This window comes from Delphinapterus leucas, chromosome 16, assembly GCF_059928025.1.
Source record: "Delphinapterus leucas isolate spDelLeu-1000000601 "Yukka" chromosome 16, BTC_Dleu_Yukka2, whole genome shotgun sequence".
NCBI lineage: Eukaryota > Metazoa > Chordata > Mammalia > Artiodactyla > Monodontidae > Delphinapterus > Delphinapterus leucas.
The window spans coordinates 78,069,425-78,094,706 of record NC_143144.1 but is presented as its reverse complement, the minus strand read 5'-3'; the positions used below and the strand labels follow the sequence as shown (position 1 = coordinate 78,094,706).

General features: G+C 48.8%; 1 protein-coding gene across 19 annotated transcripts in view; it reads right to left on the bottom strand.

Annotated features, from left to right (window-relative positions):
• The window catches only part of DMBT1 (deleted in malignant brain tumors 1), a 64,355-nt gene extending 45,113 nt beyond the window's left edge, over positions 1 to 19,242 (bottom strand). For 3 of the 19 annotated variants that reach the window (XM_089898283.1, XM_089898296.1, XM_089898294.1), the window contains exons 1-8: positions 18,916 to 19,234; positions 10,726 to 10,788; positions 9,634 to 9,663; positions 7,575 to 7,604; positions 3,809 to 3,853; positions 2,976 to 3,005; positions 1,111 to 1,152; positions 70 to 393 (exon numbers count right to left, since the gene is read on the bottom strand). In XM_089898283.1, coding sequence (XP_089754409.1) covers positions 70 to 393; positions 1,111 to 1,152; positions 2,976 to 3,005; positions 3,809 to 3,853; positions 7,575 to 7,604; positions 9,634 to 9,663; positions 10,726 to 10,788; positions 18,916 to 18,976 — 625 coding nt within the window. In that variant the 5' untranslated portion in view covers positions 18,977 to 19,234. Of the gene's footprint in view, positions 1 to 69; positions 394 to 1,110; positions 1,153 to 2,975; positions 3,006 to 3,808; positions 3,854 to 7,574; positions 7,605 to 9,633; positions 9,664 to 10,725; positions 10,789 to 18,915 lie in introns of all 19 variants that reach the window. The other 16 variants (XM_089898293.1, XM_089898292.1, XM_089898285.1 and 13 more) reach the window with 13 other exon arrangements.
• Between the last annotated feature and the right edge of the window lie 6,040 nt (positions 19,243 to 25,282).

Genomic DNA, 25,282 nt, shown 5'->3' with positions numbered 1-25,282 from the left:
AGAGGGGATCAGAGTGTCAGAAGGAAACCACACCCCCAGAAAGGGACACCCAGCTTATGTGAGACCAACCTGAGCAGACGACACCGGCGTCCTCGCTGTGTCCACAGTTGTGTGTGTTCCAGCCACTGTGAGGGCAGCTCCACAGGTAGCTCTCATGCCCCGAGCAGCCCACGTCGTCCAGGACGATCGACCCTGAGCCCTGACCGTACCGGGCACTTCCAGGGGCCGACGTGGCCCAGCCACAGCCCAGCTGCCTGCAGACCACGTCGGCGTCGTTGGTGTCCCAGCCGTCGTCACACACGGTGCCCCAGGAGCCTCGGTACAGGACCTCGACCCGGCCCTGACACCTGTCACCTCCATTCACCAGCCTCAGGGCCAATCCTGATTCAGTCCCTAGAGGGCAGCACAAGGACACCTCCTCTTATCTCTCCTGAGGTCACAGGCCTAAGGCCCGTTCCAGACTCAGGGGAGTTCCTGTCGGTGAGTCTCCCCTGGGCAGGAATCACCTTTCTTTTATGCCCAGGAGTTAATCTTCATCACAGGGAAGTGAGCAGAGATTCCTATTCTGCCCAAGTCTGAAGATGCTCAAATGCAGAGGCACAGCCCATCACTCCAAGAGGAGGCGAGCACGAAGGTTACCCTACCCACCCAAGATACACCCAGGCTAGTGCACCATGGTCGCAGGAGGAAAGTCAAGACCATCCCCCTGCTGGTAGCTTGTTGGCTCCCGGGTGGTTCTCCCTGGGCTCTGGCCGCACCCCTGGAGATGACGGGACCGGGTTCAAGCATTTTACACCCAACCCTTCGGGCTGGACAGCCATCCATGGCCTGAGAGACCAGTAGAGGTACCAGCAAGACGGACAGGCATGCAGGGCCTACACTGACCGCCTGGAAGAAAATCTTTCCTGAGTATCTGGACCCGATCCCACTGGACACAGCTCACCAGCCCACTAAGATCGGACCTCAGACCTGGCCTCCAGAGACTCTTGCTTCACTCACAGGCACAAGGATATGGACAGCCACACCCTGAACCTCCTCCTGTCACATCCAAACCCCCAGTTTATCCAGAAGCGGAAACTAAGCCCCAGGGAGGTGGATAGGAATATTTACCTATGCGTGACGGAGCACGTGAGGATACGGCCTGCCGGGAGGCTGCAAGTGGCAACAAAGGGAAAGGTCAGAGTTAGACAGCACAGGAAGGAAGCCTTGGCAGAACGTTTACCCAGCATGGTGGTACCAGTTCCACATCTGGATCCTGCCACTTGCTACCTGTGTTTGCTGAGCAAACCTCCTGCTCTGCCAGCTCCTCTGGGACAATGGCCCTGTCTGAGGTCGGCCGGCTCCCTCCACCTCTCTAAGCCTGGCATGTTCTCCTTCCCGTGAAAAAACCTTTGCCACCTCCCTTCCATGAGCCATGTCCGCACTGGCACATCTGAGGGGTTGTCCAGAGGCAGAAGTGGACAGAAAAGTCAGGGGGTGAAGCTGGAGCCAATCATGGTCCTTGGCACCCAGAGCACTGCAGTCCCTTATGACCCACCATCTCCTGGGCACTGTCCCTGCCACTTCCGGATGCAGGTGTGGCCCTGTTGGATCGGAGGCATAGCCCAGAGTGAGGGATGCAGGCACTCCTTCCTGTTCTCATGTCCCATCAACAGAAGGTCAGTGATTATCAACCTTCTCCCACAAAACTCTCCTCAGCTGGGATGTAACAGGGCCTAGAGTGGTGGAACACATCCCTGGTTCTCTGAACCTGCAGGTGACGATCTCTGAGACAGTATCAAGGACAGGATGTGACAACTCAGATGGATCAATGGGAAGACGGGAGTGTTGGAAACCCCATGTCTAGTTAAGAAGAACCAGCTGGGAGACTGAGCAGGGGAGGGGACAGAACCTCCCAGGTTCTGCAAAGTACAGCGATTCCCCCAGAGGGGAGAAGAATGGGGCATGGGCAGGGAGTAAAGGGACATCCGGAGGAAGGTCGCCTGAGCCTCACTCAGCCAGGCAGTGGACTGGGGCCGAGCAGCTGCGAGAAAGACACGGAAAGTCAGACACAAAGCACACAGGGGTCCCACTGGGATCCCAGGGGGAAGAGGCTCAGCCTTCACACGTTGCTGACACTTCTCTTAGGACCTCCGCGTGGGGAGTGTGTGCCCACCATCGACGACTCAGTCCACTGGGGCCCCTCGTTCTGTCTCACTTCCTGTGCCTGACCGCCTGGACCTGAGGGCTTACTTTCCTGAATATGAAAGTCCCTGGCATGCCTGCGACCGGCCACCAGTGCGACCAGCCACCGGAGCTACCGCCTTAACTCCCTGTGGGAACAGCAAGGAGGAGCCCAGGTGGTTAAGGTAGGACCCCAAGTCCACCAGCCCAGCTGCAATGAGGGTGAGGCTCATCCAGGCGCCCCAGAGTTTCTGCCTGGGGTCCAGCTCCTGCCCCAGTGTCCTAGCAGGCTCGTTACCAGTCCACACAGCCACCCGCTCCCGTACCCCTCCGCCTTCTCAACTGTGTTCACCACACTCACACGTGCACCTTTTACACTGGAACTCTGTTGACTGAGTCGGCTCTGAGAGGACCCCAGTCTGTAAGCCATCAAGGGCACCTTTCCCTTTTGGCAATAGCATCCCCTAGACTCCGCCGGGGGTGTGGGACATGAAAAAGCCCTGTTCTCCCAGCACACATAACTCTTGGTCTAGACAATGCTTTCGAGCAGAAATGACCCCAGGACAGGCTCCCTGTCACCCAAAGCTCTGGGGAGACACTGTGTAGCCACAGTGTCCTTAAATCGCTGAGCCAGACCCGAGGGTCCTTGTGCTATGGCTCCTCTGGAAGCGTCTGCTCGCTCTAGAGTGACCAGGGCAGGTATTGAGAGGGGGCAAACGTCCAATCGCCCCGCCTGGGGCTCCTGGCTGGAGTCTGTGGAGGTGAGTGGGGAGGGAGGGGACAGCCCGGAGTCAAGAGGCAGCAGGACTCACTTGGCAGGAGCGTGGACTGGGGCCTGGCAGCTGCGAGAGAGAGAAGGCAGATCAGACACCTTGCACACAAGGGGCACCACAGGGGCAAAGGGGGATGAGGACGGCACAAGGACACCGCCTCATGTCTCTCTTGAGGTCACAGGCCTAAGGCAGGTTCCAGACTCACACCATTTCTAATGGCCACAGTTCCCCGGGCAGGGGGTCACTTTGAACGTGGCCACGAGTTAACCTTCATCACAGGGAAATGAACAGAGACTTTCCTTCCCCAAGCCCAGGCTACCAGAAGCTCAGGCTCTACTGGCTGACCTCCCAGCTCTCCTACTTGGGGCACCCCCAGGGGGGTTTACGGGACCTCTGATGTCCACAGGCTGAAGGGTCATGGTTCCTGTATAGTGCAAAGAAATCAATGTGGCCTCATATGGGCTCAGCCAAAGGCACAGACAAGGTGGCCCCCTCAACAGGTATGCACCTGCCTCTCCAGGCTGTGCAGCCAGAGACCCAGGACCCTAGGCTGACCAGAGGTCAACATGCATTGGTGAGGACCACACGGTAGGCTCTGAGCATGGGCAATAAGACTCTCTTGGAGACAGAACACCAAGCTCCATCTTGGAGCTCCTTGGAGATACCTCTGCAGGTTGATTCCTCCCGTCTCTCAGAGTCAAGGTCCAGGGAAGAGATACCTTTTCAGACCTGAGGCCTTGTTCAGAAGTCCCCACCCTTGAAAGCTGAGCACCCCCATCTCTTACAGCTTCTGCACCTCTTCTGGATCAGAGATGGACCTCTGGGTGCAGAAAGGTAATGAGCCCACAGGGATCCCACATAAAAAACTTTACCTTCTGCTGCACTTGCTGTTGAGGGTTCCTCCGTGACAAACAAAGCTACAGAGTGGAGAGAAGGAAAGGTCATTCGATGTTGGCTCTCCTCCAGGAGGGTCGACCCTCTGCGCCTTGGCTCAGAAAAGGGGCTGGATGCAAAGATCCGGAAGCTCTGCCCACTGCCCAAAGGCTGAGAACCTATCTCTCTGTCACTCTGTCAGCCTTCATTCAATGTTGGAGGCCACCAGGGACATTCTTGGTTCTGGACATTCACCACCTCCTATGCTTCCACAATGTCCATCCCAAATATCACCCTTTGATGAACAGCCCAAATCTATCCACAAGATTAAACTTCAAATACCAACTGCCTATTTCTATGGCTCAAACGTAGTCTCAAATGACAATACCTACCATCACTGAGATATGCCTGAATGTGGCCCCAGCTAGGAGGAAAGGCAGGTTCCAAAGATGCAGCCCCAAATGTCAAAATAACGTGCTCCAAAGCGACTGCTCTCTTGGGGAACACATTCTCATGTGACAGCTGGGTTATCACGGTCACATTCTGTGCATAGTGACATGTATGTACACACAGCAGTCCACATAGTAAATGCCAGAGGTTACTCTAAAGATGGATGATTTGACTAGAAACTCCCCTTTGGGGCACACAAGACGGGTGACATCCTTAGAGGCTTCTTTGTGGATTAAAGGACCCGTTGGTGCTAGAAGACCCACCAGCACTCTGAGCATAAAGGAGAAATGTTGAGATTTGCTAGGTTAAGTCAGGGAGAATTTCTCTTCTTCACGGAGGCTGTACATATCCTTCATTTGTCATTTAATCACCGATAAAGAGAACATATTGGTTACTGCTTAGTTTGCTTTTGATATAGATTTAAGTTTTAAAGACCAAAACTCCCCAATCCTTCTTCCTCGCATTTAAAAGGATGAGAAGGTACCACTTAGGAAGGTGTTTGGTCATCCGAGGCCAGGGATGGTTGTGATGCTGTTCACAGGATCGTGTGCCCCGGGGGATGGCACCAGCAAGCTCTGGGGGTGCCGAGACTAAAACCCATCTCCACCACTTCAGGCGACTTGCCTGAAGCTTTAGGACTTCAGGCAAGTCGCCTGCCCTCTCTGAACCTCCATTTCTTTATCTGTGAGAAGGGACAATGACACCTGCCCCCTAACATCAAATAAGAGTAGATCAGGTAAACTGCAGAGTGCCCTGGGTATGTGTCACGACACTGAGGACCTTGGGAGCCCTGTCCTCAGGGTGGCACAGGTGACAGTGCCAGTGACGTCTGTGCTACCTGAGCACCCGACTCCAGCGTGCTCCCCATGGCCACGTTCACGGTCGCACCACCCGCTGTGGGGCAACTGGGCGGGGCAGGGGGTGCTCCCTTCCCAAGCAGTGCACGGTGCCCACAAGAACGTCCCCTGTGCCCTGACCAGGGTGGGTCCCACCCAGGGCCGGCAGTGAATGGCCACAGCCGAGCTGTGGGCAAACAACGTCTGCATCCCGGGCGTCCCAGCTGCCGTCACACACGGTGTCCCAGCAGCCTTGGTACAGGAGCTCCACCCGGCCCTGACACCGGTCACCTCCATTCCCCAGCCACCCTGCGTGGACACGGTGGAAAGCCCTTGCCGTCACGCTCTCTGCCGCCCCGCCTTTCACCAGCTGGCACCCTCTGCCCTCCCTCCTCTGACCACTGTCCCCTCTCCTGGACCAACGTTTCTCCTCTCTCAGGACCTTATATATGGTGGCTCCCCCAGCGCCGTCTCAGCCCTCTTCTCTCCCCCACCTGGAGGGCCTCATGGACTCTGAGAGCTTTCCAGGAAGAAGACCCCCAGTTCCACCTCTCCAGCCCTGATCAGCCCTGACCAGCTCAGCCCCAAGCTCTGGACCAACGTTTTCAAATGGCCTCCTAGATCCCATCCCCTCCCCTGGCCGACCCTGGCCCACACTGAACACAGGCTCTTTCCTCCATCTGAACCAGCAGTGTCATCACGTTCCACATTAACTGTGTCGGGAATGTGGGCGTAATATTTGATTCCTCCTTCTCCCCACCCCTTATACCCAGTCTGTCACCAAGGTCGTCTTTCCGTTTTTACTCCACTGCCATTTTGCGAGGTTAGGTCTTCCTTCTCTTGAGCCTGGCCTTCCCCGGGGGCCTGCCTATTCGTCTCCCTGCCCCTGCCCTTCCTGTCTCGAATCCATCCACACCCACTGACTCAACCAGCATTCCTGAGGTGCCTACTCTGTGTCAGTTCCTGTGCTGAGCTGATTCATCTGTCTCCCCCAGACAGGGCACCGTGCTCCTGCCTGCCATGGTCCTGTGGAATCACCCACGCTGATGACACAAGGAAAACAGGCAGCAGGTTTTGAGGGATCCAGCCCAGCGTCCTGACAACAGGAGCCTTGTCAGTGGTTAGTCTGAGGTTATGAGAAATTTTTGGTCGGGGAGTGATCAGAGAGGTTAGAATGGGATGGAAGAGAAAGGGGCAGGTGGCGCCCATGGTTGTTGTCAGGGTAGGGGTCGGGGAAAGAGAGAGGAAAGGCCAAATGGACTATCTGTTGGGTTTTCCCAAGGTGCATTCTGGGCTCCCTTAGCCCCTCCTGCTGTCCCCTTCTGGTCACTCCTGTGAAAGGTCCCTGCAGAAGAGATCTCAGCCTCGGCCTGTGCCTTGCTGGAGGTCAATCATCAGAAAGCTGTCCCTCAAGTCCCTCCCAGGACATTTCTGGACTCTCAGGGCATGCTCTGAAAGGGCAGGGATTGGCCTCAAAACAGCTAAGACCCAATGGCAGGGTCAGCTGCCCTAAGTGAGCACATGAAGGACCCTGACATATCAAATTCGGTGCAAAGTGTGCGTATTCTCACTGAGCAGAGGAGAAGAGATGATACATTTAGAAAGAATCCTGGACAGAGGCAAAGGCACCTGTTCTGGGTTCAAATCTCTACCCAGCCACTGACCCACCATGTGACCTTAGACACAGAACTTGACAAGTTACCTAACAATGCCCCGGTTTCCCTATCTGCACAAGGAAGGTGATGATACTACTTCCCTCAGTGTTGTTGGAAAGATTTCATGATAATAGCACTTACTATGTGCATTAGTTGAGCACTTATTATGTGCCAGCCAGTCTTTTTTTTTTTTTTTTTTTTTTTTGGTATGCGGGCCTCTCACTGTTGTGGCCTCTCCCGTTGCAGAGCACAGGCTCCGGACGCACAGGCTCAGCAGCCATGGCTCTCAGGCCCAGCCGCTCCACGGCATGTGGGATCTTTCTGGACCGGGGCACGAACCCGTGTCCCCTGCATTGGCAGGCGGACTCTCAACCACTGTGCCACCAGGGAAGCTCGTAGCCAGTCTTTTAAATGCTTTTTTATATATTAACTCATTTGGTGTATGAAAATAATTTTGTGCAGGGTACAAAGCAAATGCTTGGGAGATGTTAGCTATCTTTGATAGAACTGACATTCATGGTGAGAAGAGACACTGATTTGTTTTTCACCTCTCTCTCCTGACACCAAGCTGAAGGTAATCTCATTCAATGAATAACTGAGAGGCAGAGAGAAGAAGGAAGGAGAACGGCAGATGAAACTGGCTGAGCATGTGTCTGGGACACGCAGAGGATCTCTGAACCCTTGACCCCTCCCTCTCCATCCCTGCGTTCTAAAGGGCAGGCACTTGCTCTGTGGCCAAGACTGCACTCAGCCTCAAGTAACCCTGGCCGACCCAGCCAGCGAGCAAAACCCCAGGGAAGACAAATAAAGAAAAAATATCTTACCATTATCTGTGGTGTGGAGAACCCACGGATCTAGAAAGAAATCAAATTCATCTTAGGCGATTCTGCTGTTTGTAAATGATCTACAGACACAGAAACTGGCTTGACGTTCACCTCACAATCATGCCACGGGGTGCTGTGGTTCAATGTTGGGTTTCTGTGCCTGCAGCATTCTTGCTGAAAGTGTTTGGGGTTTTGCAATAGACCTTTAAAACAAGTGGGTTGGATCTGGGGTGTTCAGTAATATTAGATGTAATAAAGTACGTGTCTCCTTTCCAGGCCCTCTAACACCAGTTATAGTCACAGGATGTGATCTATGCTCAGGAAGCACCCAGCTTATTCCATGCTCTCAGGTACTATCTTTTCTGCCATACAGAATGCATCTATCTCAGTGAAGTTTAAGGATTTTGTGGATGGGAGCCTTGTCTGAGCCCTCTCCGTGGACGAAGGGGAGGATGTCCAGCCTAAGGGGATGGTACGGAGGGACAGGATAGCACAAAGTGGAGACTGTGCCAGGCTGCTCACTGCTTGATGCGTCAGTTTGAGACATGACCAAGGATGAGCATCCGGGAGATGTGCACATGGATACATCTCTGGATTTGCCTCCATCATCTCCATGCAGATTTAGACGAGGACTTAGAAAGCAGACAAGAACCGAGTCTGACTGCAGCTGCCCACACACCTGCTCTTCACCCATTTGCCCCAAAAGACAAACGGTGTTCTACCACCAATGGCAGGTGACACTTCCAAACTTTGTTGATCAGAAGCCTTTTTTTTCTAGAGCTTCATAAAATGTATCAAAGGCACAGTTTGGGGAATGGGACCTAGAGATAACCTCCCATCAGCACGCTATTCTGGTTAGCTACACGATATAAGGATGGCTAAGCATGGGGAGCGGGAGTATCTGACTGCAGGGGGAGGGTGACTACTGTCGTGGTTAGCTACACGATATAAGGATGGCTAAGCATGGGGAGCGGGAGTATCTGACTGCAGGGGGAGGGTGGCTACTGTCAACCTAAGTCTGTATCTATTCCCTCAAGTTCCTGGCAACAGTGCCAATGAGTAACAGAAAAACACCCTTCCTCCTCTGTCTGGCTAACTCCACCATCAGCCCCGGACCTCAGTTTACCTGTGGCTTCCTCGGGGCTGCTCTCTCTGATGGCTTGAGCATGTCTCTCTTGCTCTGGACCTCTTGCTGCAGCACCCGTCACAGCTGTAGTTGTAACTGTGTGCTCAGAGATTAATGTCTATCTTTCCACTGGACCCTGAGTCCCTGCAGGGACTTCTCCTGTTTAGAAGGATCCCTGGTAGGACCTCTTCTGGCCAAGTGAGGTGGCATGGATGTGGAAGCCATTGTGAAAGATGTGTAAAATTTCAATCTCTGCAATTCACTTATGGAGAAGTCTTTACATCAACAAGTCAGACTTATGATGTAGCCAATAACCATTTGGGAAAATGTTAAAAATCTGCATTTACTTGACATTAAGCAAAATACAGACATCAAGAAAAAATAAGTTTAAAAAGGTAGCCCTTAAACTATATACACGTATCTTCTGTTGCTTGCTTTGGAAATTTTTAGCAAAGTCCCATAATTACATTGTAAACATGAAAACTTCATTCAGTCCTGGGCCATGCAGCATGCTTGCTCAAAGTGCGGTCTGCAGACCATCCTTATTTTCAGTTATATAAAAATGCAGATTCCTGAGCCCCACCCCAGACCAGCCAAATCCGAGTGTCTGGAGTGGGGAGGTGAACTCTAAGGACCTGCATTCAGCCAAATATCTTAGTTGATTCTGATGTGCACTGAAGTTTGAGGCAAAGGCAAATTAAAATTGAAGAAGAACCTAACTAGATAACCACATGGTCCATTTATGCTGTAGCTGAAGGAAGTTTCTATTGCCCTTGTATTTCCGTAAAGGACACAGATCATATACGTATGCGATCCTCATACCATTCATTAAAGTCCAGTGAGGCAGTGTTTATTCTTTAAGATATAAATAACTGTATAGAAGGATAAATAAATTTTAAACCAAATACAGGATGCTGTTTTCAAAGTACTTACCACTTGTTCTGGGAAGATCTGATTCAGAAACTATAAAGGAATAAAAGAAAAATCAGACGCATGCATGCTTCACGCACAGGGAACCCTAACCAAGAAATCCACCTTTGAGCCATTGCTTTTCTTATAGTTGACTCTGAAGTAAAGACGTAACAACTGCATGTAACTCAACATCAACAAATCTGGAATCTGTTTTTGAAATTTAATTCAAATTGAAAAGATTTCTTGAGGCTCTAGTGCAATGAGAGGTCTAGGCTTGCTTCTAAAATGCCTCAAAAGTCCACACTTGTGCCATCTCTTCTCCTCCTTCACAGGCACCCAAGGGTGCTGATTTTTAAAAGCTTAATCATGGCAGAAGATTTTGTACATTTTCTAACCTGGGGACCTGGGGTCATATTCAAGAGTTTTATATGTGTCATCTTAGTTAATCCTCGTACAACCCCATAGGGAAACTGAGGCTTGGGTAGGTGACCCAAATCAACTGACTAGTAAGTGACAGGGCAGGATTTGTGCTCAGACAGTTGCTCTTAACCATTTCACTATTCTGCCTCCCAGTGTATATATTTTTAAAGTTTGTATTATTTGGCCCAAATCATGGTCTGCAGTTTTGCACAGGCAGGTATGCTCATGCATGCACAGGACTAGAATAAAAGAGGAATTAGGGAGCAGAAGAAGTTAGCCTTTAAAGCATTGACTGAGGCAGGGGTATTCACTATTTCCCCAAGACCTGTTAACAGTTCTAGAAAAGAAGAGAAATGTGATTATATCCAGAGAGGCTCAGTTAGATGCTGCTGTCCCTGTCTGCCCCTGCTGCCCTGCTGTCTGTAACCCCTGCTGGACACCCAGTGGGGCAGTCTGGGGGACAGAGACCTTAGGAAAGAAGTGTGGCTGGACAGAGACTTGCATGGAAACTTGGGGCCTATCTTATGGTCAGTATGGCACCTCACAAGGAAGGAGCTAAGGGTCCAGGTGGACCCCCTCAGAGGACCTGTCCTACATCTAAAACCCAGCAGGATTCTCTGCAGCAGTCCCTCCTGAGTTCTTGGGGGTGGCCTTGGGCACCACAATCGCCCGGCTCCCAAGTTTGAGAGTTACCGGAGCTGAGTGTCTGTGTCTCCCAAAAAGCAGTTTCTCTGGTGTCACTCACTCTTGATGTTGCTGAAAATACAAGGAAAAATAGCCAAATGAGAGTCTTCCGAAAACAAGAATTAAATCCGGACCCACCCTCCCACCATCTAATTCAAGCAGGGGAGAACGTTGCATTACTCTTTGCTTTGGAGGGTAGCTGGACCCATCATTCATTAATTGATTCACTCAGGGAATATGGACCAGTCTCTGACCGCACAGGGGGCACAGGACAGTAGGGATCCATCAAAGAGGGTAAGGTGTAGTCCTCTGGAGCTCAGAGGCCACCTGGCAGCCAGACTTGCTAACCAGTAACTCTCCATCTTGGCCAATGAGGAACACAGTGGAAGGGGAATGGAAATCTCAAAAGAAACAATTCCCGGGCTTAGGAGAAGGACAGGAGGAATCCAGAGAGGAGAGGATATTTCAACAAGGCTTAGAAGAAGACATAGACATACATCAGGAGAAAACAGGGTGGAAGTCGAGTTGCCAGATGAAACACAGGATGCCCAGTTAAATTTGAATTTCAGATAAACAATGAATACTGCCTTAATATAAGTATGTCTGCAATATTACATGGGATATATGTATACTTAAGAAAAAAAATTTATCTGAAATTCGAATTTAACTGGGTGCATTGTATTGTTACTTACGATATCCGGCTACTCTAGATGAAAGGCATCTCATAGGTGGCAGTAGACAAGAAGTTGTCTTAACTACCCTATATGTAACCCACTAGCCAGATCCACTGAGGCTCTCCATCCTCTCTGTAAACCTACTGAACACTAGGGCTGGTATGCTAATGTCTAGTACACTTGGCATCTTTCACTCCAACCAAGCTGTGTGATCGATTAAAGGCAGGTGTGAGTCCTGAACCTGTTTATGCTGGTTGTACCTGGCATTAGATTAAATATTAAGTAAATTGATCAAATATGGGTACAAAAAGAAAGATGCCTTTAAAAAAAATAAGGCTGAATGCTTTGGAAATAAAATAAAATCAAGTTGCTAAAAGACATCAAGTGGGTTAAACAGTAAAAAGTAGAAGGATATGTAAAGTAATAGAACTTCTCCCCTCATACTGCTTTGCAAATGTCTTTCATTTCGTGCTCTACTTTAGAGAAGCTAAAATTAGAAATTATAGATAATGCCAAATGGACGTAGTTTCTGTAAGAAAGACATTGCAGAATTGCAGAAGATCCCTACTGAGAGAAAAGCCTACAGCAACAAATTGGCAAATCAAGGTGTGTTTATATGTTTTAAGATAAAATGAAACATTTAAAATGTGTCTGTATCATATTTTATGATTTCCCCATTTTAAACAACATTTTTGAAAAACCAACCAACTACCGGACCCAGTTACGTTAGAAAAGTGTTCCTTTAGAACAATGGCTCTTAAAACGGTTCCATGAATCAGCAGCACCATCCAGCATGTGGGAATTTGTACAAAATGCACATTTTTAGGCCTCCCCCAGACTTAAGAATTTACCCTGGAGGTGGTGCCCAACAATATATGTTTTTAACAGGCATTCGAGGTGATTCTGATACACACTAAGGTTTGAAAACCGCTCGGTGTCCTGCAGCAAGAGCGTTTCGACACAGTGATAGGGAATAATTCATTCAACAATCATTTACTGGCACCTCCTGCATGCTAGACTCCAGGAAGCCGGGGGAATGCTGAGATTACATGATGCCGCCGCTGGTAATTGGCTCTAGTGGTCGAGGCCTGCAGGTAAGCAATTACAGGACAGGAGACTGAGGGCTCTGATTGCCGGACGTCCAGGAGTCCGGCAGAAGATCACGCGAGATTTCCTGGAACGGGACCTGGACGTCCAAGCGGACGTGCGCCAGGCAGAGGGGAAGATGTGGGTGAAAATGAGCTCCAAGGAAGTAAAGACATGATGAATAAACTTTCCTTTCGAAATAAACTCATGAGAATAAAACTACAAACTCTATGTGAAGCTTCGTGGCTCTCTCCTGGCAAATGAAGAGATGAATCGGGTTTCTGGATGGAAGGACTGAATATAGGAAAATCAGTCATTCTAAACTAATTCATAGGTTTGATATAATTTCCATCCAAAGGTTTTTCTTGGATTGATTGGTTCTTTAAAAAATGATTCTGGGGGCTTCCCTGGTGGCGCAGTGGTTGAGAGTCCGCCTGCCGATGCAGGGGACACGGGTTCGTGCCCCGGTCCGGGAAGATCCCACGTGCCGCGGAGCGGCTGGGCCCGTGAGCCATGGCCGCTGAGCCTGCGCGTCCGGAGCCTGTGCTCCGTGACGGGAGAGGCCACAACAGTGAGAGGCCTGCTTACCACGACAAAAAACAAAAAACAAAAAAAAAGATTCTGAAGTTTAGCAGGAAAAATAAATAGGCTAAAAATGACTGATAAGTTCTTGAAAAAGAAAACAATACTGATGAGGCAGGGGTGGGGGCAGTGAGAGTGGGGCTGGGAGGTCTTGTCCACCTATGAACCTGGGAGACAGGTGACTTAGGTTCAAATTCTAGCCCTGCTGCTTATTTGGTCTCTAAACTTGGGCAATTCATTAATTCTCACTCAGTCCTCGTTTCCTCATCTGTGAAAAGGTAGTTACACTAACCTACTTCACAAGGTTATTGCGAAGACAGTCAGAAAAATACATCAGGTGCTTACTATAGTGTTTGCCATGTAGTCAGCACTCAAAAAATTATTAGTAGCTCCAAAATATTCAAAATAAAGCCATAAAATTAAACAAAGTTTAAAATTTTAAATACTTTAAAAATTATTTTAGATACCTATTTCACACCAGAAAGCAAAATAATTTTCAGAACAGAAGAACTAGATGTTTTTAAACACACCAAGACAGGAAACTAATTAAATGTTTATCCGGTTTCTGTGAAATTTCTAGGTGTTAAATCAACAGGAAATCACAAAGGAAAATAGCAATAAATTTAATTTTGTAAAAATGTAAAATATTTGTGTGGAAGAAAATCAAAATTAAAAGGCAAACAACAAACTGGGAAAATATTTGTCATCAATGTAATGGACAAAGTATTAACATCCAAATTATAGAGAGAGTTTATATAAATCAACAAAGATGATACTAGCTTTCACACACACAAGATAAATGGATAAAGGATATAAACAGACACTTCAAGGAAAAGGAATGTAAATGGCTTAAAAACATTCACCTTCACTGTAAACAAAGAAATGCAAATTAAAATGACTGTAAACCGTTTTTCACCCAACAATTCAGTCAAGATTTTCGTGGTAAGCGGGCCGCTCACTGTTGTTTGACTTAGTAATTCCACTTCTAAGAACCTAGCCAAAGGAAATCATAATTTACTTAATGTGGACAAAGATGCATGAACAAACATTATCTTCACAGTATTAGCCATTATAATTACAGAAAGAACCTGAAAGGGGGTGGAAGAAATAGGGAGAGGTTGGTAAAAGGGTACAAACTTTCACTGATACCATGAATAAGTTCTCAGGATCTAATGTAAAACATGGGGACTATAGTTGATAACACTGTATTTATTGTACAGTTGGAATTTGTTAAGAGGGTAGAACTTAAATGCTCTCACCAAAATAAAAGATAAAAATGTGAGGTTATAGATATGTTCATTAACTAGGTGGGGGAGAATATTTTCATAATGCATATGCATATCGAATCACCACGAGATACTCTTTAAATATCCTATAAATTTCTTGGTCATTGTACCTCAATAAAGCTGAAATTAAAAAAAAAAAATAAGGAGAAAACCTGAATAAACGTCAGTCTCCAAAACCATGACTGCATGTTAAAATGTTCAGAATATAAACTATAGAAAGACTGTATATGAAAAGATATCACTTAGGGACTTCCCTGGTGGTCCAGTGGCTCACACTCCGAGCTTCCACTGCAGGGGGCACAGGTTCGATCCCTGGTCAGGGAACTAAGGTCCCTCATGCCGCACAGTTGCAGCCAGAAAAAATGATATCACTGCATACACACATAATCTGAAAGAAATACATATTTTAACAAAGGCAATCTCGAGTGATAGGATGATGAGAGTTTTCACCTTTTCTCTGTTTTTCTCTAGCTCCTACATTTTCCACACTATGCGTTAAAAGCTGTGGTTTGAGGCTGAAGGCATGAAATGAGGTGGCAGGTAAGGTAGGAGGCAGATTCTTTTAGGGGAAGAATCTTTTAGGGAAATGGGGTTGTAGCCTAAAAGAAAAGAACAAGGATGAAAAAGAAGATAAGGAAAAAATGATGCTAAGGATAAAGCCGAGAGGGAGGAAGAGGAGAGAAAAAGAAGGAGGGGAGAGGGGAGAGGTAGGGAGGGGAGATGCTCATACCTTTTAGCGATTAGGACATTCCGGCATTAAGCTAAGTGGTCTACCTGTAGTATCTCATTTTATCTTCACAATATCCTTTATGGTAGAATTATTACACAATCTGTTCTATAGAAGAGAAATCCAAGGCTTAGGGAAGGAAAACAACTCGTCAAAGGTCACACAGCTGTGACAGAGTGAAACTGATGCTGGAAGTTGAGTGCATTGATCCCAGAGCAAGTGTGCTCACAGCTCAGCTCCACTGCTTCCCAAAATTCAAGTGAAAACACTGAGATTCCATTTCAACTTGTCAGAAAGCAACACAGTCTGAAATAATAATATTTAGTAATGGAGAGGCTGTGGTCAGTATTGTTCCTGATACGGTGTCTGGCTCCCCATAAACTATACGTAAGGGAAGAGAAATACTTCACGGGACCTGGCACAGGGCACAGAGGGGATGTCTCAGGGCACAAGCACCCTCTCTCCTGCCCGTCCATTACCATCAGCGGGAGCCTTTGGTAGGCTCCTGGTGATGCACTGTGTTGTCCTAAGTGAGCAAGGTGTGGCCCCTGCACTCCAGGGACTCCCGGCATAGCAGGATCTCTAGAAAAATCCACAGATGATCTAGCGTAAGAGTTAAGATGTTATGGGAGAATACGAATGGCAACCACAGGGTGACACACTGCGTGCGTGTGGTGTGTGTGTGTGTGTGTGTGTTGAGAGTACATGTTAGGGTTCCTGGATGGGACAGTGTCCATCGTATTTAAAAAGAGCAGCTAGATTTAGCCAGAGGAGGGGAAGAATAAGACTGCGTTCCAGGTGGAGGGAACAGCGTGAGCGCAGTCACCATGGCAAGAGGCAGCATTACTGCGTGGCCTGAGGCGGGCGGGACAGGTTGCTTTGTACTGTGAGACATCCCGCTACCAAGTGTCCTGGAAAACAGGTAGAACAAATAAAATCATGGGGTGGAAAACAGCAGGGAGCAAGTGGGAACTGAAACCCAGGTGGGGGTCTGGAGAGACACAGGAGGCTGGAGAGGATGGCCGGGCAGGAACGCAGGGTCCCGGTGCCAGGCTGTGACGCTTTGGGACTCGGTCCTGGGGCACGGCCTTGGACTTTACCTCCTTTCTGTAACATTCCGCACCTAGACTGGACTCAGTGACATAATGCCCAGGGGGGGATTTTGCACAGTAAAAACGAGTTGCAGCCAAGAGAACTGGCGAGGGAGTAATTAGACGTCTGTGAGGTCTGTTTAAGTGATAACAGAAGTGCCTCCCCCAGTCCAATGTCACCCGCATAAGGACATCTCGCAGCGCCTTAAAGTCCTTCCATTCCATTTCCTCCTTTTTTTCATGGCGTTAATCATTGCCAAAACCCCTGATAAACTGTGAAAAGGGGAAGTACAGGCATTAACACTTTGCTAGGAATTAGTTTGTAAGCAATTATAACTTTCTTATTTTGCAAAACATTGACCTTGAAGAAATGGGACCAAGGGAAGTTGAGCTAAAAGAAATTCTTTCGCAATAACTTTACAGAGTTATAGAAAAGTTGCAGAAAATACAGAGAGTTCCCATATACTCTTACCCAATTTCCCCTCATGCTAACGTCTCACATGACTGAGGTACATTTGTCACAATTACCAAATCAACAATGGTACATTCCTACTAACTAAACTCCAGACTTTATTGGGATTTCACCAGTTTTTCCTTTTTCTAGGATCCAGTCCAAGATACCACTTTGCATTTAGGAAGTTATGTGAGGAAAATGCCTAGGAGAGTAACAGTGGACGGCACCCAGGCCCCCTCACACCCTCCAGGTGCCAGACACCGCATGGGTGACCTCAGGTCTATACAACCCTGTGAAGCTGGAACACAACCCCAATTTACCAGTGAAGAAAATGGGGCTTGCAGAGGCTCCAGAGCTGGTAAATGGCAGAACCAAAGACATTGCCAGGAGCAGCAGGGGTTCCACGGCCCCTAGAGCCCTGCACAAACCTGAGCTCACTGACTCCTTCTCAAGAATTTGTGCAAAGACCGGAACTGAGAAGAGTGTCTGCTGCATGGGTTCCCCCAGCACAAAGCTCCCCTGGGGGGCTCAAGCACTCCTCAGATCTCTGCAAGGAACAGCAGGGGTTAATGGGCCAAAGCTGCTACCCGTTACCCGAATGCCAGCAGACCTCCTCCTGGTTCAAATCCCGGCCCACCGCCCACAGCAACTGCTGACCTTGGATGGGACACAGAACCTTTCTGAGCCTCAGTTTCCTCTTCTGCAATGCGGATACCTAACTCGTTAGCAGATTTAGACAAGGGAAGATAGGTACCCTGTCTCACAGAGCACCTGGTACAGAGCCAGCGCTTTGCAGAGGGTTAATCCTTACGTCTAAAATACAAATGCAGGCACGCTTGTATGTGTGTGCACATAGCATATGTGTGCACATAACATCATGTCAAACCACAAGTTCCCTCAAGACACGCGTAGAAGCTGCCTTAAGCTCCTTTGTAGATAAGGACATGGCAATTCGCTCCCTGTCCTTTAGGGGCTGACATGAATCTCCCATTTTCAGAGCCAGTGCAAGTCCAGAGATTAACTTCGTACTCATAAAAGCTGGAGCTAAGAACACTGCCTTCCATTTTCAAATATTTTGATGGAGGCGTAATCTCCAGCCCCGAGATTGTCCAGAGCCAGTACCCCCCAAGGTCCTCCTGACAAGAAGGGAAGGTGGGTGTCAACTGTCAGCGTGTTCCTGGGCAGAGACAGAGGGTGAGAGAGACAGAGAGAAAAAAAGAGAGAACTAATAGACAGACTGGCTAATTGTCCTGTTCACTTAGCATCTCGGTAAAATGACATTGAGATTCAAGGTCTCACTGATTTGCCCAGGGCTCTTTCGTGTCCCTTTTATCACTTGACACTCTAAGAACACAAAGATATGCTTGACTAACTAAGCTTCAGATCATTTCTCTAGGACTTCCCTGGTCATGCGGTGGTTAAGAATCCGCCTGCCAATGCAGGGTACACGGGTTCGATCCCTGGTCCGGGAAGATCCCACATGCCGTGGAGCAACTAAGCCCGTGCGCCACAACTACTTAGCCTGCACTCTAGAGCCTGCAAACCACAGCTACTGAGCCCACGTGCCACCACTACTGAAGCCCATGCGCCTAGAGCCTGTGCTCCGCAACGAGAAGCCACCGCAAGGAGAAGCCCACGCACTGCAACAAAGAATAACCCCTGCCCGCCACAACTAGAGAAAGCCCGTGCGCAGCAACGAAGACCCAACGCAGCCAAAAATAAATAAATAATTTTTTAGAAAGAGAGAATTTAACCACATCTTATAAAAAAATAATCATTTCTCTAAAGTAGCGACAGACACAAACTTGCTATCATAATGATCTTATCTGTGCTCAGCCACTTGATCTGATTTTGCTCTGTAAATACTAATTAATAAGCCAGACACACCTGCAGAAAGAACTCACATGATGAGCATTTCCAGGGCAATCTTTTCTGCCCATTTTCATCAGTACACAAACTAAGGTCTTAACCAATGATGACAAAGTTTTAGGACCTCTTAATAGTGCACACTTTTCCTTAATTTCAGGGATTTTTCTAAGACCAGTCAATCATTTCCTTAGTTGAGTAACTCACTGTAGACACTGACATAATGATTGACTTTTTCTAACTACAACCATGGCATTTCTCAGCCAGAAACAAAATAAAAATACTTGCAATTACAATGATTAGCAAAGAATTGCCCCCACCCTTGATAGAAAACTCTTGAGATGGAAAGTCTAGCACCAAGAAACAGATCTAATTTGCCATGATTTGGAGTTAGAGCCGTGAAATTAACAAATGTAGCAATTAGATATAATACCTGTAGATAGAACTTGACCCAATAAAAGACATATTTCAAGGATGACTGTAGAGATCCCCATTTTTCTGGGTTCTTCTCAATTTGAATAAAAATGCCTTGCTATTTATAAGTTCCTAGCTATAAGGAGGCGTGTCTTCCGGGGTACTCTATTTCTACTGCTGCCGTAAAGATAAAGGAAGTAAGTGACTTTTCTAACAATCGATGGTTAATCTGTGGGAACAATTTAGGTGTGTTGGATTGATTGTCATATGAACCGTCTGGCTATTGCCCAGCTGCACAAGCACTGACATTAGCGATGCAATTTCCACTTCCTTCTAGGTGAACCTCGAAGTCTCTCAAGTGCTCCCTGAATATAGGATTGATTTTAATCTTGGAGAATTTGAGTGAATTTGTGGGAAGACTGCTCCAAGGTTCGGGGCCGAGCAGGATGTGGGCGGCTGAGCAAACACAGGACATGGTGCCAAAGGGGAAAATCATCTCTTGGGGATGATTTGCCCTGGCAGGGAGGTCTCCTGTTGGCCCTTTGCCTTGGAGAAATGAGGATGGCGTCAGTGCAGACATGACCGGAGAGCAGAAGACGTGAGTGATACCCATGGATTCCACAGGCTTGTATTAGCTTTAGCCATCACCGTCTGCCTCTCTCATGGATTCCATAACCCAGGAGCTGAGAACATGGGATCTCAAACTGAACCACCTCCAACCACTCACAGTCTTTGATTTCTTGCCCTTGGCATTCACATTGTCTGACCTTTGGAGCTTTGCAAACCCACCACACCTGCCCCCAACCTTGCCCGCAATCTCTCTCTTACATAGAGGGTTCCACGCTTTGGGACCCCCAGTCTTTCTTTATCGCCAGACTCTGGTTTTACTCCGACAATCTACCAGGAAGGTTTCTTGTCGTATATTTTTTATCAAAACTCTATTGGTGGTTGGTAACTCTTGGTTAGAAGCATATGGCTTTGTAGGACTTGCCTCTGTTATCGTGGCCTGAGTGAGCCATGTCCCACCTCTCAGCTGAGATGTGGAGGCTATGAGATGACACCTTGGCCTCCTTGCTACGAGCTGTTAACCCCTAGTCTCCTGGTGCTTCATTCTGGAAGTATACCAGGAGCCCATGCCCTGTATTAGCCAACAAGCAGGATTTAGGGCTGGATGTCTGCATCTGGCTTCATCCACATGAAAGTTACTTTCAACCTTGGATTTCTTTTTTTAATCCTATAGCTCCTCCCGTCGTTCCCAATTTCCTTCTCTCCCCTTGATGAGAATAGGCAAATTTCTGCAGGATAACCTCACTCTTTCTCATTCTCCTACTTTCAGTCCAACAGTTGATGAGATTCAGGTGACAAGAGAACCAGGACACACATCTGCTAGGGAATGCCTAAGACCAGACAGCACTGTGGAGCCCTCTGACGGGGGTTATGATTGTTTGGATCTTGAAGTGCTGGGCTGAGAATGATTATGAAGTGCTGAATTTGGGATCATCAAAAAAAAAGAGTGCTGTGATTGATTCGTAATGCCTGCCCTGAGCACAGCAGAGAAAAATAGAGGTAGGAGTACAAAATATTCACGAGGGAGGAGGGGGTACAAAGTGTCCCTCCCCCACAGAAGCACACTGCCTGGTCTTAGAGACAGACCTGCATGGTGACAGTTACAACAGGGCATGAGTATTAATACAAGCTGCTATGGGAGAATACAGGGAATAAAACGTCAATCAGATGGCAGAAGCAGTTTCTCTAAGGAAGTGAGACTTGAAATATAAGCAGGGGTCATCGGGCAAACAAGGGTGGGAAGACCAGATGAGAAACAGGAGTGACCTTTCAGGATTGTGTGAGAGTGGAGTGGGTGGTTGGGATCCTGCCAGGAGACTGTGGAGGAGACCGCATCAATAGCTCAGCTCAGAGCAGAAAGAACAGCACCATTTCCTCATTTTTGTCATTGTGATGACCCTGTCCTCTCCCCCCTGTGGTTAGCGTAAGGATCCTAACACAACAAGGGCTTGTGAGCTCTTTGTTCAGAAGACACCAGGAAGGAGGAAGAGGAGGGAACGTACCTGTCATTTCAAAGCCAGCTGGAGAGGTGTCCAGGTGGAGCAGGAAGGCGGTGGGGTCCTGGATGTGCGGGAAGAACACAGTGGGGCCGCGGGCCACCTGCCACCACCGTGTGCGTCCTTCATCACCAGGACCCCACCCTGTCCCAAGGCCCTTTGTGTCCCATGGCCTTTCATCAGACCCTGTTCAGAGTGGTCTTCCTTTTGTGTAGAGAAGAGGGTACTGGAGAGACCCATCCCTCTCAGAGGGCCAACCATTCTTTCCCCTGCCCACTGGTTAGAAGCATCTATGTCAACAGCATGTCTGGGTAGAAGAGCAGAGCTACAGAACTCCATTTCCTAATGAAACCTGACATTAAGAACAGTAGGGAGAAGGAAAAGCTCATTAACGATCCAAGACTCTAGGGCTTCCCTGGTGGCGCAGTGGTTGGGAGTCCGCCTGCTGATGCAGGGGCCACGGGTTCGTGCCCCGGTCTGGGAAGATCCCACATGCCGCGGAGCGGCTGGGCCCGTGAGCCGTGGCCGCTGATCCTGCGCGTCCGGAGCCTGTGCTCCGTAACGGGAGAGGCCACAACAGTGAGAGGCCCGCGTACCACAAAAAAAAAAAAAAAAAAAGATCCAAGACTCTGCCCTCAGACCCCATTTCTCAAGGACCTTCCCTGGGTGATTACGGCCCTGATGACCACATGCTCTTGAAATCTCCAAAACACAGAACCAAGCACTGGGCCTCAACGCGAGAGGCCTGGCCTTCACTGGGGAGAATCCTCTATAGGGGTCCCTCATGGCTTTTTTTAAGAGGCAGAACACTTTCCTAAGTTGAAAGTCGTGGGGAAGCTCCAAATATCAACATTAACAAGTCACTGGGACCGCTCTGAGTGTGGCAGGGGAGTCCCTGCCAGCTCAGCCAGTGCCACCAGCCCCTGTCCTCCTAGAGGGCAGCCTGTGGCAGAGCTGGGGGTTCCCTGATGGAGGCCAGCCTCTCCCTTTACAGACCAGGAGCTGGAGGCCCAGAGAGGCTCCTGGGGTTGCCAGAGGCTCTGCCCTGATACTGAGCCAGGTCCCAAGTGGACGCCATAGAGCAGGCACCTGCCCTCAGCTTGGGATCTCTAAGCCCCTTTCCCCAGAGGTCGGCTCTACACCCTGCCGGCCACCTGGGTCCTCCCACCCTGTGAGGTCTCTGATCTCTGAGCCCGGGAGCCCCGTGACGTGGGACAGACCTAGGTGGGAAGAATCGGGGGGCTGTGGCCTCTCGGACATCACCGTATGCTTCCAGGTACTGGGTCCCAGGAGTCTGTGTGACCATGGCTCCCCTTTGGGTGTCAGCTTGACCCCTAAAATCTAATTTTACTGTCGCTGAGTAGCCTGACATAATTGTTAGCCATTGTTACCATTGTAACAACCCTCTGGGCACTGTGTATGTGATACCTACAATGTTGCAACATCACTCAGCTTTGCCCTCAGAGAGCCTGTCTTCCCAACCGGGTTACCAGGGACCCGCACCCCACCCCAGCCCCCAGCCTGAGGACCAAGCTGAGTCTCATCCTTTCCTGCTGCTCCCCTGTAATTGGGAGCTTCAAGCCGATCAGGTGTTCAGTCGGCACTGGCTGTTGAAAGTGGCTGTCAAAAGCAGCACCACCCCCTGCCCCTGCCTTCCAGGGTAACCTACAGCCTCAAGCAGGGGACACTCCAGGGAGAGGAAGTGACACGCAGAGCCAGGCCAGTGTCCAGGGCGGCAGAAACTGGCTCTCGTGAGAAGGATGGAGAGTAGAGGCCTGACACAGCTCTCTGCTCACCAGGGGGCAGCCCAACTGCAGAATCTTCCAGCAACAAACACAGCCCTCTAATGACCCTAGAAAATAGAAGGCTCACCATATTCTTCTCATCTTTCTCAGTGCAACGCGGAAAGCCCTCACCGTGGTTTACGAGGGCCCGCTCAACCAGCCCCCGTGACCTCTCTCCCCGCAGCCCACTCTGGCAATCATCCAGCCCCAGGATCTTTGCACTTGCTGTTGTCTCTGCCTGGAAGACTTTTCCCCCAGAAATCTGTGAGTTCACCCCTCCCTTCCTTCGGGACTTTTCTGACATATCATCTCCTCCGGGCAGACTTTCCTGACCCTCCCTCCCCAGCACTCCCTACCCACTCCACAGCCCTTCTCACAGTCTGGCTTCCTTATAGTTTACTTCTTTATTCTTTTGCCTGTCTGCCCACTAAAACTTAAGCTTCACGAGGCAGGAATTTGTGTCTGTTTTGTTTACTGCTGTATCCCCAGAATCTAGAACAGTACTTAGCACATAGTAGGTACTCAGGAAATATGTGCAGAATGAGTGGACTGAATGAGTGTGGGCAGCTCGGAAGAGGAGGACCAGGGCTCTTTACCCAGATGGTTTGAGCGCGTTCTACCTTAACTGGGTGTCAACCACGTGCTGAGGATTATGTTATCCATACATTTGTTCAGTCAACAAATAAGTGCTGAGCACCTACGATGTTCTAGGAACTGCTCTAGGTAATAGGGCTGAAGTTTAAAGCCAGATAGACATGACCCCTGCCCTCCTGGGCTTTATAAACTAGGGCAACACAGACAATAGGCAAGAGATAAATATGTAGGGAGAAACATTTCAGATTGGGATAAGAGTTTTGAAGGAAATGAACAAGGTGATAGAATAGCAAGTATCTGTGGTAGGGAGGGCTATTTGGATAGGGTGGTCAAAATCTCACACAAGCTCAATAACTCCTTCAGAGATTCCTCATCTCAGGCTCAGAGAAGTTAAGTAACTTATGAAAGTCACACAGCTAGAAAGTGGCAGAGCCAGAGCTTGAACTGAAGTCTAACTCCAAAGCCTGGTATTTTTCCACTAGACCCCAAAGCCTTCCCCTTCCCCCAAGAAGACTGTGTTTCCATTCAAATGGCAGGCCTTGTGTCTAAGTGCCCCTCACCGAAGGATGCCTTGCTATTCAGAAACATTCAAAGGAATGGGTAGAGAAGGAAAACTGGCTCTGAGGTCATCAGAACAAGCACAGAGTTTTTTGACATATGCCCCACAAAGGATGCTAAGTGGCTTCTCCCTGAAAGAGTAAAGGGAGGATATCTTTAAAGGCAGCACTAGATCTAGACCAACATGGTTGGAAGTGGTATAGGCGAAATTGCAGTGCCCAATAGGCTCACAGCAAAGTGGGAAAATAAAACATCAGAGATGCGACCATCTCCCTGGAGTTATTTACTCCTTAACACTTTCCCTTAAGGTACATGAGGTTGGTGGAGCCCAGCGCACTTCCCCAGGGAAGCCTCAAGAGTGAAGGTCTAACAGCAAAGTGAAGGAAGCGCTGGGCGGTGGGGGAGAGTGGGGATGGCTGCTTCAGGCGGGGCTGTTGACGGGGTGGCAGCATCATGGAGTGTTAGCCTTTTCAAGTTCAATTCGCCCCAGTGTGATCAGATTCTAGGAAATCCAGTTACATTAACTACACTCGCCAGACACTAATTGGTGAGCCAGGAGACTCATTCATTTGCAATCGGAGTATACTTTGACTAAAGAATTATTCTGCTTGAGAGATCAAATTATACGCCAGTAGTTTGCTTGGGGAACAACGAATGAGAACAAGGAAACTGGACAGTGTCCAAAAGAAACTCTTATCAAGATAATGGAGCCTGTCATTACCCCATTTGGGAAGTCTCAGCATAAAGAACCGTTTGGGGTTCCTCTAGATGCTTGTCATCCTGTCCGCCCTTCCAAACCCCCGACATGGGGCCCCTGGTAAGTAAGAGACACAGGAGACTCAGATAGACCACCTCCAGCAAGAGCATGGGTGAACTTGGGCCACAGCCAAGTTGGTTCGTTTCATGATTTTCCATGTTCGATTCAGTTGCTTCAGAAGGGTGGCATTTGACAGTCTTTTTGCTAAATTAAGGGACTAGAGCTCAGCTACTTTAGGTGAAGTCTCGTGGCCCAGAGGGGCTGATGTTGGGTCTACTGAAGGGTTTCCTGAGCTGCAGGTGAATCCTTCATCCCCAGGTCCTTCAACACCTTTACACATGACTGGACAACAACATAGAGGGAGGGATGAAACAGAAACAGAAGTTACCACCCGTACGCATGACAATCTAGAAAGGCTGAACCACCAGCCAAGCCAACCGTGATTAAATGTACCCAAATCACACCTGTCTTTGAGTCTAAAAATCAACTGTGCCAGTCCTGGATGGTGGGGGTGGGTGGTGGGTTTTTACACGTGTAAAAACCGTTATAACGTTAGAATCGACCGGAAATATAACAGGAGTGCAGTGGGAAAAGGCGCCACCAAAAGTGAATGGATCTAAGGGCATCTTA